The following is a 14913-nucleotide window of genomic DNA, read 5'->3' on the forward strand; positions in this document are numbered from 1 at the left end:
GCTGAGCGGCAGAAGAGCATTGGGACCGTGGCAGGTTTAGCAGCCACGTTGCGCTGAGAGCCTTCCACAGTCCTCTCCATCGTGGCCGCTGCCTTCCACAGTTACATGGGTAGTGGGGGGATGATTTTTCTCTGCCCCAGCACATAATTCAGACACAATTCCCCCCTCGGAGTATGCGTCCTACCCCTCTCTGTAAGCTCTTTTTCTCGCTCTCTCACAGGGCCGAGCCAACTGCAGCACTGCTCCCGAGCAGATGGGACACCTTTTCACTGACTATTATTTTCAGTTCTACTGGCTCTGTGAGTGAGTCCTGGCAGCACCAGTGCCCTCTGGTTGGAGAGAGGAGGGGGACTGGTGACACTGGGGAGACTCCTGTACACCCTCCTCCACTAGCCCCCAGCCCCACCTTACCCCCATCTCCCGCATGGGGCGTGGAGCTGGTTTGGTTGTGGCTGGTGACGCAGGCACTGAAGCACAGCACACGCAGAACATAGGACCTAAGCCACAGGAACACAACCGGCCCTGTGGTACCTCCTGGGCTCACCTCACACCGACTCCCACCATCCCATGCCGCCCCAACCATCTCTCTCCTTCCCTTATGGGGACGCTTGTGTCCTCCGTCGCTTCTCCCTGCCCTTGCAACACTGGATTTGAAAGCATTACACTGAACTGAACGTGGACAGGTCTGCCACATCCCAGAGTGCGGATGGGAGCTCCATCCTGTACTGGCCCCGAGGTCTCAGATGTGCCACATCAGTTCTTCACAACACTGGAATTGCTCGACACTGGAGCCCTTTCCAAGAGCGAAACGCTGGAGTTTGGCCTGGAAAGGAAGGCTGTGCCTGGACGTACTGGAAGTCGTACACTGGAGTTGCTGTTCCTTCTAGTTGGCCCAGGGCCATCCCCCGCAGCCCCACTCCACAGACCCCCCCAGAGACCCCAGGACCCGCAAACGGACTGTCCTCTGTGGACAAGAGAAGGTGCAGCTTCAACATTTACCCTGCCTGTCCCCCTCCTCGCTGTACTCTTTAACTTTCACTGTATCCAGGTCTGGATGGATAAACTCAAGAACCCCACTAAAGATGCTGCTGAGGCTGTGCCCAGGCCAAACCATTTGTGGGGACACTTGCCATCAACCCATGGGAGAAAAATTACCGTGAGTCACCTGCGTTAAGTGTCATGGGACCTGTTTGTTTTTTTTCATTTGGCAGCAGCTTGCGGCCTCTCACAGTGTGTGTGGAGCTGCCTGGTCAGCTCTCAAGTCAACGCAGCCACCTCTGCCCAGATGTGCAGAAGTGAGACCACTGGCAAAGCCCGGTACGCCCTGCAGAGCAAGGCTGAGTCGCTGGGGACGTGTGATGTGGCTTCGCTGCACGCCCTGGCTAACGGACCTCTGCCAGGCACTGAAGAGGCAGATCCTCTCCCACAAAGCGGGGAATGGCAGCGACTGTGGGCCCTTGCTGTCACTGTTCTTGGAAAGCAGTTATGTTGAGTGTATTTTGGGTATTTTACTGTTACAAGTTCTTAACTTGCTAAACTACTGAATTTTTTTTTTTTTAAGCCGTATAAAAATGGGTCTCTGAATTCTGTCCCTATTGAGCTACGCGTGTCTCGAATAGGAAACCAAAGGGGGCCACTGCTAAGCTCCACATTAAAGCTTGACTGCTACAGCGGTGCTGGGACATGTCAGACTGACTGACCAGCGCGCCATCCTCCTCCCCATCCTGCTCCAGCACCTCTTGCTAAAAAGGAGACATCTGCGTTCCTGGAGGCTGAGCCACCGCCAGGTTCTTGTGTCTGAGATGCATTTCTCTTAAGGAAAGAGCAGCCACTGCTGGGGAAGGGGAGTGAGGGGGAAACGCCACTCACCAGTTCTGAAGCACACGCTAAAGCTGGCTTCAGAGAAGAGCACACCTTGCCGCTCCACCACTGGACGTAGGCAACTCGAACCAAACTGGTTTTGGGAAACTGTATCAGGCTCTGGCTGCTGCGTTTTTTTGCCTTCAGTGGAGATGGATGCAGCGATCCCTCCCTTTGCCAGCTTCAGGCCGTGTTGTTACCAGCACTGCGGAGTGCGTGGCTGGCTCCGCTGCTCCAGAGAAACAAGCTGCAAAGACATTTTTTAATCCAGATAGGTGGTTCCTCTGCACATCTCGTGGGACCCTACGTGGCCTTCTCCCCACAGTCTGGGGAGCAGTTTTATCTCCTCAGAACTTACTTCTGAGCTTGTCCCAGCAAAGCAGCCACAGCCCTGTAATTCCCTGCGACGTCGCTAGGAGTTGGCATCTCTGCCAGGCAAGGCTTGCTCTTTGTAGGGCAGTTTTGAGGTCAGGTCTTCATTCTTACTGTATGCCTACAGGCAGCAAACACTTAACTATACATTGGTGATGCTCTCCAGTTACTAAAATGCACTGAAGCCTGGGCAGGCAGGAACCAGTAGGCAAGCAGGCAATGCCAGGCAGCCAAGCAGGAGTGAAGCTAGGGGACTACCAGATTTTGGGCAGCTCAGCGGGAAAACCAGAGGTCTCTTGTGCTACGCACAAGCAGGTCAGCTCCATGCTCAGCAGGATTCCCTGTTTCTCTCTGCAACTCGGAAGGAAACCCTCCGATGTAGCTCTCCAGCGAGGCTGCTCAGCACTCTTCCCTCTACCTGCCCTGAGCTTTTTTGCTTGGCCTTAAACTGGGAAGTTACTTTCTTTGCAGCTTTTATTCTCCACTTGGCAATCAGTGGTCCAGTCTGGCAAGTCCTTATTCAGGTGAGTGATGCCACATGCTCTTCCATATCTGCTCAGCTGAGAGGCAGCCTTCTCAGCCCTGCTGTTTTCCCTTGTATTGTCAAGCTGGGCTAGATGCCTGTGTGCTCCTTTAGCCCCTGAAGAGGTAACGAGCGGTGTTGTGAGGGCCAGAGCTGAAAGCACTGCCTGCAATCACCACCACCAATCCACCCCCTCGCTGGTGGCCCTGGCCAAGGTCTGCTGAGACCCACGAGTCCATCTCACCCCACTGCAGGGAAAGCCACTCCTGGAGGGGGAGGAATCAATCAATCACTAGAAACATGCTAGCAGCAGTAGCCCAAGAAGAGATGGAGTCTCTCAGGTGTCCCTGTGATACTTAGCCATGGGGTTTACGAGGGCCCCTGGCAAACCAAGTGCCTAAGGGCTACAGGAACATCTCTAGTGCCTTTTTCTGCTGACAGGACTGCATGAGGGAACTGTGGTTTCCCACACGTGCGTAAAATGCTGCGTGCCTCAAAGACAGTGGCCAGTTAGCTTAAGAACGGAGACGAGGCAACACCTAAAGTGCAAAGGCCGGCCCTACCCACGTACAGCTGTTTCACAGCAGAGCAGCAGCGGGCTGACAGCAATCCCTGGTATCAAAAGAGGAGAGGGATTCAGAATGCAGTTTTTAGCATCTTGTATTGCAAATAATAGTATCTTTTGTCTTAAAGTATATCACAAAGCATATGCCAGATCCACCAGCCACTGCACAGCAAGGCAGGATCCAGCTCAAAAGGGTTTTGTAATTATTAAAGGGTCACAGGATTGCTTCCAAGCCCACAGAAACAGCTGTTTGCATAGACTCCCCCCAAGGTGTCTCTGCCCTAACTGAAGACATGTTCCCCATCCCCAATCAGTAACAAGAGAGTTAACAATCAGGCCTTTCCCTGCATGAGACAGAGGGAGCTCTGAGCCGATGTCTCCAGCTGTACAGCTTGGGGAAAACCCTCTCCTTCCGCTGGAAACAAGACGCTTCATCTCTCTAGACATTCTTGGCAGGAAGGAAGACAAGTGTGGAAAGGAGGCCACTTGCCAAAGTTTGGCTGTTTCAGAGTTTGTTTCAAAAGCAAATTCACAAACATTCTGTCCTACTCTTAGAGCTTAAAGCCTGTAAATAGAGACTATGCCACCACTGCAAGAATTAAGAAAAAAGTAAAGCACTAATTTGTTTGGTTTAAATGTTGCTGTCACAGCTTTAATCACTGTATATTGCCAGCAAGTCTGTAGAGTTGCATTCTTAGCAGGTATTATTGATTATCGGTTTTTATTTGTGGGGAACAAGCGTGGTTTCCCTCCTTTCTTTCTGATTTATATTTATATTTTGCTGAATTTGAGTGCTGAGTCTCCGGATTCCCCACTTTTTTGTTTGGCTTATTTAGACTTTGTTTTATGCTGGAGGTAAATATGCCCATATAAATAAATATATAAATACTGCTTTGTATCCAAGGACGGCTCCTGGCGCATTCCTCCCTTGCTGTGAAATAACAGTCTTTCAGTTCAGTAGCTATAAAACTGCTTCCTAAAAGATGGAGGAACCCCCATGTCATTAATCAGCAGGAGTTTCCAGACGTGCCTGTGCAGGGTCCGGTCAGGGTCAGAACAGCCCCAGCCTGTGGCTGCTCACTGCTACATAGCATGCTTTTGAAGAGGTATAAAAAAAGAGCTTGTTGCTCACGGCTCAGAGGTTAGAGCCAGATCCAGAGGCATTCGCAGAGGGAAAGCTTCCTTCCCAAACAGGAAATTAGGGCTTTAAATCTGTAAGCTACCTGTTGAATTTCTGATTTTGAAATCTAATTGCTTTGAAAGCTGGGCTACAAATTCAAAGCTACCTATAAAAATAGTTACACGTACCATAAACTCCTTTTTTATAGGCAGTTAACTACTTAACCGAAGGGCACATCCAGCTACAAGATTATTCTGTCCTGTACTTCTCAAGCATTCCTCCCAAAAACTCATTTCCCACAAACAGAGCTTATGTCACCCGCTGCGGTGCCCACCAGCCAAGCAGCATTCTTGCTTTGCACCTGAGGAGCCACATCGGCGCGTTACCTGGGAACCCTGGGCAGAGACCGTTCCGCAAGCGCCATTTCACCCAGGCCAAACGGTACACGAACCCGGCCACAGCCGCCATCCGCACACCTCAGGAGCACGGAACCTGGCTGAAGAGCGGGACTGGGCATTTCTATCAGCTCCATTTCTAGCGCAGGAGGTCCCCAGCACGTGCTGCTGATGGTAAGCGAAGCAGCTCAGAGCAGTCCCTGCCCCTCTCCTCCGTGCTGCTGAGCCACAAAGCTGCTGGCTCAGGATGAGAATGGGCACAGCCTTCCAGAAAGAGGGTGAGGGGATATAAAGGTTGAGGGATATAAAAGCAGGCTTAGAAAGAAGGAAGCATTTTTATTCTGAAACCCCTCGGGGCATACACAGCTCTGGAAGTCTATGATAAACACTGGGCCCATACCAAGGCACGTGGCCTTGGGTCTTGCGCCAGTATCAAAGTGGTTTGGAAAAGCCACGTAAAAAAAAAAAAAAGCACCTAAAAGACAAACTGCGAGTCCAAAGGCAGGTGCGTCACAGAGCCAGTTTTATTCGGGTTTGGTTTGTTGGGCTGGCAGAAGTCGCTCGACAAGAGCACAGCCCATGCCTGACACAAGCTTTGTTGTTGAAGTATAAAAGAAATACAAAAAGACTTTCCGCAGGGCTTCCCACCTAGAACCAAACGAGAGATGGAGGTCGGTGAGACAGCATTCCCCAGGGCCAGACTCTGCTGCTACTAAAGCCCCAGAGCGCAGGACAATACCCAGTGCGCGAGATTCCTTACTGCTTCAAACGGGGACAAAGGCCAGTTCTGCCTGCAGTTAATAGAGAGGCACAGAAGCCCTCTCCGGCTACCTTACCAAACAGCTGCTTTGGAGCTGGCAGCAGCTGCCATGCTTCAGCCCAAAGGCTGCTGCCCGGATGGGGGCACAGCCTTTTGCACCTCCTAACTCTGCCCGTGAAGAAAAGTGGGGTTTGTAAAGACTGGGGGTGACAGGGCTACATTTCCAGGACCCCCCCCCCCCAACCCAGACACAGGCAGAGTTGAGACCTCGGGGAGCTTACAGCCATAGGGATCAACAAGGCAGTACCGGTGCTCCTCCGCCCGGGCCTCAGACGTAAATACCGACCCACAGCAGCAGGAAGAGGACGCCAAAGCCCATGAAGAGCGAAGCCACCAGCGAGATCAACAGCTCCTTGTAGATATCCCGCGTGTACTTGGTAGAAGTCACCTCGTAGCTGCAGCCCGGGGGTTAAGGCAATAACGGAGGCAGAGCAAGGTGAGGGAACCCCCCACCCCGCTCCCCTGTCCCCCGACTCCCAGCCCAGGGATACACGAAGAACCAGGCGGTGAAGAACATGCCGATGGCCAGCAGCACCACGGTGAGGTGCGGGAAAACGGCCGGGTTCACCGGGCTGGTGTATCTGCTCATCGCCTCCAGCTCCTGCGGGGAGACGGTAGAAGGGTAAGGACACCGCTAGGGGACGGGGCTGGGCCGGGACCGGCTCCCGACCCCTCACGGCGGCCCCGGCCCCTCACCATGGCGCCCGGCCCCCGCTCCGCTCACGACACGTCGCCTGCGCTCCCCGCTCCGCTCCCGCCGGAAGCGGAAGGAGAGAGCGAAGGGGGATGCCGGGATAGGTGGGGCGGAGCGAGCGGGAGCCGCTCGCTATTGGCTCCGCCGAGCTCCCGGCGGGCATTGCGCCGGAGCGCGGGAGCGGTGGCGGGATCGAGCTGAGGGGTAACGGCGGCCCGGGAGGCTGAGGCGGGTCTGGGGTGGGGGGGATAATGGCAGCCAGAGAGGCTGAGGTGGGTCTAGGGGGGAAATAATGGCGGCCAGAGAGGCTGAGGCGGGTCTAGGGAGAGGGATAATGGCGGCTGGAGCAGGCTGAGGTGGGCCTGGGGTGGGGGGGGATAATGGCGGCTGAGGCGAGCCTGGGAGGGAGATAATGGCGACTACGGCAAGCTGAGGCGGGCCTGGAGGGGGGAGAATGGCGGCCAGAGAGGCTGAGGCGGGCCTGGGGGCTGATAATGGCGGCTGGGGCAGGCTGGGGTGAGAAGGGGGGGATAATGGCAGCTGGGGAAGGCTGAGGTGAGAAGGGGGGGGGATAATGGCGGCCAGAGAGGCTGAGGCGGGCCTGGGGGGGATAATGGAGGCCGGGGCAAGCTGAGGCGGGCCTGGGGGGTGATAATGGCGGCCAGAGAGACTGTGGCAGGCCTGGGGGGTGATAATGGCGGCTGGGACAGGCTGAGGTGGGCCTGGGGGGGAGGAGATAATGGCCGCTGAGGCTGGCCTGGGGTGGGTGTCTGCGGGCCAGGAGAAGCCACAGCGGAAAGAGGGGGTGATGGTGAGGCTGTGATTAGAAAGAAGGATGATGGCAGGCTCTGAGGAGGGGGGGGTAGGAAGGGCGGGCCCGGTGAGACCAACTTGGGAAGAGGTTGATAATGGAAGGAGCGGGAGGTAATGGCGTGCTGGGGGAGGAGGAGGGGTTAATGGCAGACCTGGGGAGGCTGCGGCCAGAAGTAATAGTGGGTAGGGGGGTAATGGTGGAGCCAGGAAACAGGTTGGTGAGAATGGGGGGGATAATGGGACCTGGATGGTTATAATGGTGGGGCTGGGCTGGGAGAGACTGAGGTCAGAAGTGGGGATAATGGTATGGTGGGGGTGCAATGGTGAGTAGGGCAATAATGGTGGGCTGAGGGAGGCTGAGGCTGGAAGCTGGGTAATGGCAGCCAGCGGAGGCTGCAGCCTGTGGGGTAATGGTTTGCAAGGGAAGCAGCCACCTCCCTTTGGTCACCCCTGCTTAGGGGGTATGCTGCCCCCACAGCCCAGCTGTTAACCCCCAGCACCGTGCGTGTGCAGAGGCTGATCCCAACATCCCCTTTTCTGTTCCCCAGGATGGGAATCCATGGCCTGGCCAAGCTTATTGCCGATGTGGCTCCTGGCGCCATCCGGGAGAATGACATCAAGTCTTACTTTGGCCGGAAGGTCGCTATAGATGCTTCCATGAGCATCTACCAGTTCCTGATCGCCGTGCGGCAGGGAGCTGAAGTCCTTCAGAACGAGGAGGGCGAGACCACAAGCCACCTGATGGGCATGTTCTACCGGACCATCCGCATGGTGGAGAACGGCATCAAGCCAGTTTACGTCTTTGACGGCAAGCCCCCGCAGCTGAAATCGGGGGAGCTGGCAAAGCGGACTGAGCGCCGGGCTGAGGCCGAGAAACACCTGCAGGAGGCTCAGGAGGCTGGAGAGGAGACCAACATTGAGAAATACAGCAAGAGGCTGGTCAAGGTGACCCAGCAGCACACCGATGAGTGCAAGAAGTTACTAACACTGATGGGCATCCCCTACGTGGAGGCGCCGGGGGAGGCTGAAGCCAGCTGTGCTACCTTGGTGAAGGCTGGGAAGGTCTACGCAGCTGCCACAGAAGATATGGATTGCCTGACCTTCGGCAGTCCCGTCCTGATGCGGCACCTTACTGCCAGCGAGACAAAGAAGCTGCCCATCCAGGAGTTTCACCTGAATCGTATTCTGCAGGATCTAGACCTGACCTGGGAGCAGTTTGTGGATCTGTGTATCCTCCTGGGCTGTGACTACTGCGAGAGCATCCGTGGCATTGGGCCCAAGCGTGCTGTTGAGCTCATCAAGGAGCACAAAACCATTGAGAAGATCATTCAGCAGATAGACACCAAGAAGTACCCTCTGCCTGAGAACTGGTTGCACAAAGAGGCCCAGAAGCTTTTTCTAGAGCCTGATGTGGTCAACCCCGACTCTGTTGAGCTGAAGTGGACCGAGCCGAATGAAGAGCAGCTCGTCCAGTTCATGTGCGGGGAGAAGCAGTTCAATGAGGAGCGGATCCGCAACGGGGTCAAGAGGCTGAGCAAAAGCCGGCAGGGCAGCACGCAGGGCCGGCTGGACGACTTCTTCAAGGTGACGGGCTCTATCACGTCAGCCAAGCGCAAAGAGCCAGAGACCAAGGGGTCAGCAAAGAAGAAAGCCAAGACCAACAACGCCGCAGCCGCAAAGACCAAAAAGGGAAAATAGCCACACTGTCCCACCATAAACCCCTGTGATGGGGTTTTGTGCTCAACCAGGAATTTTAGGCTAATAACAAACGGTTGTCTTTGTCCTGCGTGTTAGTGCTAGGAAGGATGCTGCTAAAGTGCTTCCCAACAAGGCTAGGTTAGTGAATCGAATAAGCGTCTTCCTGCACAGCAGTAGTAACATATGAGGCTAGGAGAGAGCTGAAACCACTGCAGCATGGGGGGGTTGGAGGGGTGAGGAACCAGGGAGTTGTATTCAGCAGCAGCGTTCATTGGTTTGAGACTTTTGATGAGGAGACAACGGGAGGTGATACCCAGGCTGTGGAGTTAAAGGGAGGCACTGATCACAAACACCCTCTCTGATTTAAGAAATAAAAAGTTGAAGAGCTAGTGACTGAGAACTGGGTACAAATAATAAAGAGAGATTTCTGCCTGACACAATCCATCCAAAAAGAGGGAGCTGCAAGCAGCAGAGGCTGAAGGAAAATCTGGGGAGATGTGAATGGACGGCACGCTGGAGTTTGGAAGAAGACTTGAAATAACGAGGTAAACTTCCCTTGAACGAGGGTTTGGTAATGGTTTTTCCTTCCCTTATTGCAGTCACTTTTCTTTGTTTAAAAAAAAAAAAAAAGGTTGTAATCCCAATTCCAGCAAAGTTCTGGCCTGCTCATAGTGCATAAACTGAGGACAAGCTGAGCTGAGACTGCAGATCTCCAAGCCTGAATTTTGCTGCTAGGTTCTGTTTTGTGTTTAAAAAGAAAAATGTCAATAAACCTAGAATGGAATCCTGTTCACTCCCTGATTTCATGAGGCATCCTTCCATGTTTTACACACAGAGACAGGTCCTAGACTAAGAAGAAAAAAGATGGTGCCTTTTTTTTTTTATTTTATTCTGTATTTTGCATAGTCTTTTCCTCTTACTTGTCAAAGCTATGTGCTGGGTTTTGTTTTCAGAATAAAATTTATACACAAATACAGTGTTTCTCATTCTCTGGAGGGATGGCTTAAGCCTTGTTGCTGAGGGCTGCACAGGTGAAGAAAAATACCAGTTCTTAGAGGGAAACCTCTTAGTGACAACAGCCAACAAATCAAGCACAGGCCTGAATACAGAAAATTCAAGTTTTAATTCTGATGTTAACAGTGGCTTTTGGATGCTTTGTAGACACTGAAGATCTGTGGGTCAACTCTGCCAAGTTATAAAATAAGAAGCTGGGCTTGTTTTACGGAGAATTCCATGAACATTGCTAAAATAATCCTGATTTTTAAGCCATCTCAGAAATTTTCTTAAACATAGTGTAAACAGCAGCAGCAAGTGCTGTGCAGGGAGCTTCCTGAGTTGGATGTCCTGCCTGGTTGCAACTTGCTGTGCGTGTGGGAAGGGGCACCTGGAGCAGAGCACCCAAAATTTACACATCTGCTTCTCTGATCTGGTGGTTTTCACAGGGTCTCTGCTTAACTGTAATTCCAAGCTGGAGATATTTTGGCAAGAGGAAGCCTTAGTGCTTCAAACAAGGGCAGCTCTAGCCAATGTGCTTTGGGATGGACAGCTCTGCTTTCCACAAGTGTCAATGCAGCTGTCACTTCTCCCATCACATTACTTGCAGAATCTGCACCCAGAAAGCCAGAAAAGTGCTGCAGGGAAAAACCAGATTTTAAAATCAACACAAGGGGTGATGTTTTATCACCTATTCTGCATAGTTAGGTATTTAATAAGGCTTCTATCTGCAATTATTTGTGCTTCCAACCCTGAATCCTTGTTACCTCTTGTGGCTCAGTGACAAGCTTTTTTTCCTTCAGCTGGAAAAACCTGCTCAGACAGTTTAAGCAACTTCTAAACAGCCTCTCCCTGGTTTTTCTTTTCTAATGGAGAAGTGGAGCCCAGTCCAAGTTCTTAGTGTAGTTTTCCCAGGAGGCTTTAAGGGACAGCCTCGCTGGGCAGGTTAGTTTGAAAGCCTGGCTCTTCTGGGATTATTTTAGTGTCCGCCACATCCTGCTTCCTCCATCCTTCCTCTTCCTCTCCTGCCTTCCTCCTCCCATGTGCCCTCCACCCCTGTTACCTTCCATCCAGATTTACTTGGTCACCAGGTAAGTTATCCCTACACTTATAATACATAGTAGGCCATACTACTGATACAATAGCTATGATATATAGTAGGCTATGTTGTATATTGTAGGATATATAGTAGGCTATACAGTATTACAGTACACAAGTAGCCTACTATATGAGTTTTAAATGATGCAGATACTTATCATTTGAAATGTGTTCATTATGTGTAGAAAGCTATCAGTGAAAATTGATTGAAATGTGTTTTCCTGTGGTGTTGCTGAGATCTGTTACCCTTAACTGATACTCACATGGTAGTCATAGTGGTTCAGACATTTTATCTACCTGGATTTCATTACTTAATTATGTTACTTCATTTCAAAATGCAGTAAAGACAAAGAACTGGGATTGTGTGTTCTCTTAAATGTTTCAATCCTTAATTTTTCCTAACAGGAGCTTCTTAATTAAATGCTCCTATTTTAACTTAATACCTTCATTGTGACCATGTGGAAAGGTACAGTGAAATGGTTTTGTGGCAAGGGAATGAAAGATGATTAAAAAAATAATAATATTTGGAAGTAAGTGTTAGAAAAATGCTTATAGCAAGGAAGTAAACTAAACAGCAGGAAAGAGAAATTGCAGGCTTGCTGTCTTCAACCTGACCCTGGTCTCCATAACTGGTTGCAGAGTCCCTCATCCTGCCCGCTTCTTGCTGACCTGAACAGCATTTAGTTCATCACATAATTACGTATCACATTATTACGATGCCAAGAATAGTCCAAGGAATAAAACCAGAATGATGAAACATTCTTAGAAAAGTTTAACTGCCTTTTCACATACTTTTAATTTACTTAAAGGAACACAATGGTAAAGTTTGCTGCCTACCATTTTCTCAAGGGATGCACACAGAGACCTTTAAATGAATATAATTTCTCTAATGAACCTCAGGTAAAATCATAAGCATGATTACCCTGATTACAGAAATACAGTCTGGTGTTTGTACACTTGGCTTGTGCTCTTACACTGAAGTACACATTACGCTTTGTACCTTTGGGTTGGAAGCACATCTTCTCTGCCTCCGTGGCTTTCCTTGGGGTGTTTTGCATAGGATGCAGCTGCAATGGTGATCTCCAGGCGCAGAAGCGATCAGCTTGAGAAATCAGTTTTTTTCTAACTCAGAGCTGTAAAAACTGTTAAACATGCAGAGAGAGAAAGCGATTTATGTGCACATTAGACTTTGGTTTTGGCACTCACGCTTTCAACTACCTTAAACTGTAGAGTTTATGTGAAGCTCTAAACTTGCACAGTCCAAACAGGAGAACAAATTCCAAACCCAAGCATCCCATTAAACATTATTTAGCACACTCCTATGGCTTCTTTCCCACCTGTGGCTCAGCACAGATGAAAACTTCCCCTGCCTCCACATCAGCACTGAGCAAAAAAAGGTTAATGAGCCTTGCACAGTTAGCTGGGGGTGGGCAGGACCCAAGCCCAAACTTCTTCCAGACGCTTCTGAGAGTTTCTAACAATCCCCTCTGTGGCTGGTGTGAAGCTCTTTGCTCAGCTAAGACTTAACTTCAGGGATTTTATTGATGAGGGTGAAAGAAGTGAGTAAACTCAGAAGCTGTCCCCCTGCACAAGCTCCTTAGGGACACTGCCATCACCCGCTCCGGTCAAAAGCCCAGTGCCACACACCCTTGGTTCTTGCTGACGGAGCTGCTGCGTTACTCAGTCTCGCTTCTGAGCATCACATCTGCAAACTGCCACTTCCCTCCTCCTGTAGGATCAGAGGAATTTGAAGAATGGAGGAACACAGCTCGCGTTTCTTCTTTCTGCCTTAGGACGAGGGACACGTATTGTCTGCAAATCATGGAAAGATGCATCTGGATGCTGGGTAAGAATGTGGTATTAGGCAGGAAAGCAGGACTGTAGGCACAGGCTTCCAATGTGGAGTAAGATTAAACCCCACAGCACTCAAGCTTGCAAGTTTACTGATTCAGGACAAAAGCTCATTAGCAGAATATACCTGAACTGTTTATTCTCCATATGTCTGAATTTCAAGGCATTATCTTCAGGCTTGCTAAGTATGTGTCACCATCTTATTGTGAAAAACCTCAGAGAAAACATTTGAAAAGCTGCTCTTCTGCCCTGAACATACAGAAACTGAGTAGGGAAGACAGCTGGAAGACAAGAGCAGGACTGTGCTATGCAGCAGCACAGAAAGGCATGTTACGCAGGTCCCAGCCCCTGAGGAAATCTTCAAGATTTTTCTCTAGGATGAATAAAAACATGCTGCAGAGCTTAGAGCAACCTTCTGCTTCTCCCCATGCTGCAGTATTATTCCTCATTTGCAGAAGACAAGAGCTTGGTCCCAGCAGGAGGGTTGGGTGGATCTGTTACAGGTTTTTGTTTATAAGGATCTTCAAGTATTCTCAAAAAAAGTTCTTTTAGTGGAAGGGAAAAGCAGCTGCAGCCAAAACCTAGAAATATCCTACCAGCTATTTCTGGTATGTTTGAACCTTATAAATATTTGTAAAGTGAAAACTCTGTTACAGAGACACAAGAATCTGGTTTTGTACCACAGAAGTGGAGTGCAGCGATATATCTCAAATGTGAGACAGCCACCCTGATGGGAACTGCTAAACCCAAGAATGAAAATTAAGTAACACATTCACTGATGCCTGGTGTGTGAGCAAAACTGCCAGGCATCGCCCACAGCATCCTTCCACACGCCAGGACAGCATGCTGCAAGAGAAACAGCAGCACACTCTATTTCAGTATGTTCCAACCGTGCCTTTACAAAAGGTATTACAAGTGTCTTTGAAAATCAGGAGACACCCGAGCTTTTGGTGTCAATACTGCAGAGAAATAGTTTATCCTCTCTCCCTGGCTTGTAGTTGATGTTATTTTTCACTACCAGCTGGTTGGGGGGATGGGGGGTGGGGGTGTCGTGTGGTGGTTCTCTTACATTTTCTGTTCCAAACAAAGATTTCGACTGCTGTTTATCACACTGATATTATTGTTAATTAATACCAGAACCACTATTTATACCAGAAACTAGTCTTTCAGGCACATGAAGGATTCCTCACACCTGCTGTCCTCTGCTAAAAAGAGTAACTGGCACTGGAGTAGCTTGATTAGAAAAAATCCTGTGTGCAAGGTGTTATGTGGTTTGAAAATGAAGGCACCAGTTTTCTTTCTGCTTCATGGAGCTTTCCAATAAGCAATTTTTTTTTCCCCCTCCCTCCTGACCTCCTGGATTGCCGTGAATACAGGTAACAGCTTTCTATTACATACATAACACATTATATGCAATTCATTTCTTAGTCTCACAATTATGAAGAGCAGCCTGAAAATGCCTTCCTTCCCTACCTTGAGTGGAGAAAAACACATAAGTAAAAGGTGAGCTGGAGCAGATACAAAAATTAAATGTAATAAACCCCTGTCTCACTGTGATTTGCCGCACTGGTGGCGGGGGGAATATTTCCTCTGTGCTGGAACATGACCAAAATTATCAACAGAAGTGTGGCAGCTCAGCCTATTCTTGCCATCTAGCAGAGGAGTTTCTGTCCCAGGCTGCCGAGTGAGTCTCTGGCAGCTCGCTGCGGAGTTGGTGTGGGCAGCCGGGGATCCAGCAGAGCTGATCCAAGAGGGCCCAGAGGATTCGGGGCTTCCTGGGGTTGTCATGACTCACTTGTGTTCAGTCTTCTCATGGGGAAAATGAAATACATTGCCCCTTTTCTGCCTCCTAATGAAACGAGATGAAGTCTGCAAATTCTTCACCCCTTCTCCAGTTTTGAAATCATTCAATATTGGGGTTGGTTTTTTTTAAAAGCAAAAACCTAATTTTAATTTAGCCTCATGATTAGAGTAAGGACAGAATGCAATTTCTGAAAGAGTTGCTCTGCCTGTGAGGATTTGCAGAGAACCTAAGCACAGTTAGATGTTATCATCTCAAGTATCAAAGCTTTGTAGTTTTAATAAAGAGTCTAATAAAGTACTTGCTGATA

At 50.0% G+C, this 14913-nt stretch overlaps 3 protein-coding genes across 11 annotated transcripts in view; 2 read left to right on the plus strand and 1 right to left on the minus strand.

Annotated features, from left to right (window-relative positions):
• The window catches only part of MYRF (myelin regulatory factor), a 67765-nt gene extending 63542 nt beyond the window's left edge, over positions 1-4223 (plus strand). For all 8 annotated transcript variants that reach the window (XM_069804250.1, XM_069804243.1, XM_069804247.1 and 5 more), the window contains one exon: positions 221-4223. In XM_069804250.1, the coding sequence (XP_069660351.1) occupies positions 221-307 (87 nt within the window). In that variant the 3' untranslated portion in view covers positions 308-4223. The remainder of the gene's footprint in view (positions 1-220) is intronic.
• A 1113-nt stretch (positions 4224-5336) lies between these two features.
• On the minus strand, positions 5337-6407 carry TMEM258 (transmembrane protein 258). 2 transcript variants are annotated; one of them, XR_011328250.1, is made up of 4 exons: positions 6352-6407; positions 6147-6256; positions 5863-6050; positions 5337-5483 (listed from the first exon to the last, which is right to left on the minus strand). XR_011328250.1 is itself a non-coding variant. In XM_069804338.1 (4 exons), the coding sequence occupies exons 1-3, from the start codon at positions 6352-6354 to the stop codon at positions 5924-5926; spliced, it is 240 nt and encodes a 79-aa protein (XP_069660439.1). In that variant the 5' UTR covers positions 6355-6400; the 3' UTR covers positions 5337-5483; positions 5877-5923. The 2 variants fall into 2 exon arrangements, 1 of the variants encoding a protein (XP_069660439.1); XM_069804338.1 differs by having other exon boundaries at positions 5877-6050; positions 6352-6400.
• Positions 6408-6470: 63 nt separating this feature from the next.
• FEN1 (flap structure-specific endonuclease 1) lies at positions 6471-9832 on the plus strand. The gene is made up of 2 exons (XM_069804298.1): positions 6471-6553; positions 7711-9832. The coding sequence occupies exon 2, from the start codon at positions 7712-7714 to the stop codon at positions 8858-8860; it is 1149 nt and encodes a 382-aa protein (XP_069660399.1). The 5' UTR covers positions 6471-6553; position 7711; the 3' UTR covers positions 8861-9832.
• Positions 9833-14913: the final 5081 nt, after the last annotated feature.

This window comes from Haliaeetus albicilla, chromosome 16 (genome assembly GCF_947461875.1).
Source record: "Haliaeetus albicilla chromosome 16, bHalAlb1.1, whole genome shotgun sequence".
Lineage (NCBI taxonomy): Eukaryota > Metazoa > Chordata > Aves > Accipitriformes > Accipitridae > Haliaeetus > Haliaeetus albicilla.

Bases quoted from the DNA above. Each gene is read 5' to 3' on its own strand.
- TMEM258 (XM_069804338.1), bottom strand. The intron at 6,051-6,146 runs GTATCCCTGGGC...CCCGGGCTGCAG, and splicing joins TTCACCGCCTGGTTCTTCGT to CTACGAGGTGACTTCTACCA.
- FEN1 (XM_069804298.1), top strand. From the start codon at position 7,712: ATGGGAATCCATGGCCTGGCCAAGCTTATTGCCGATGTGGCTCCTGGC.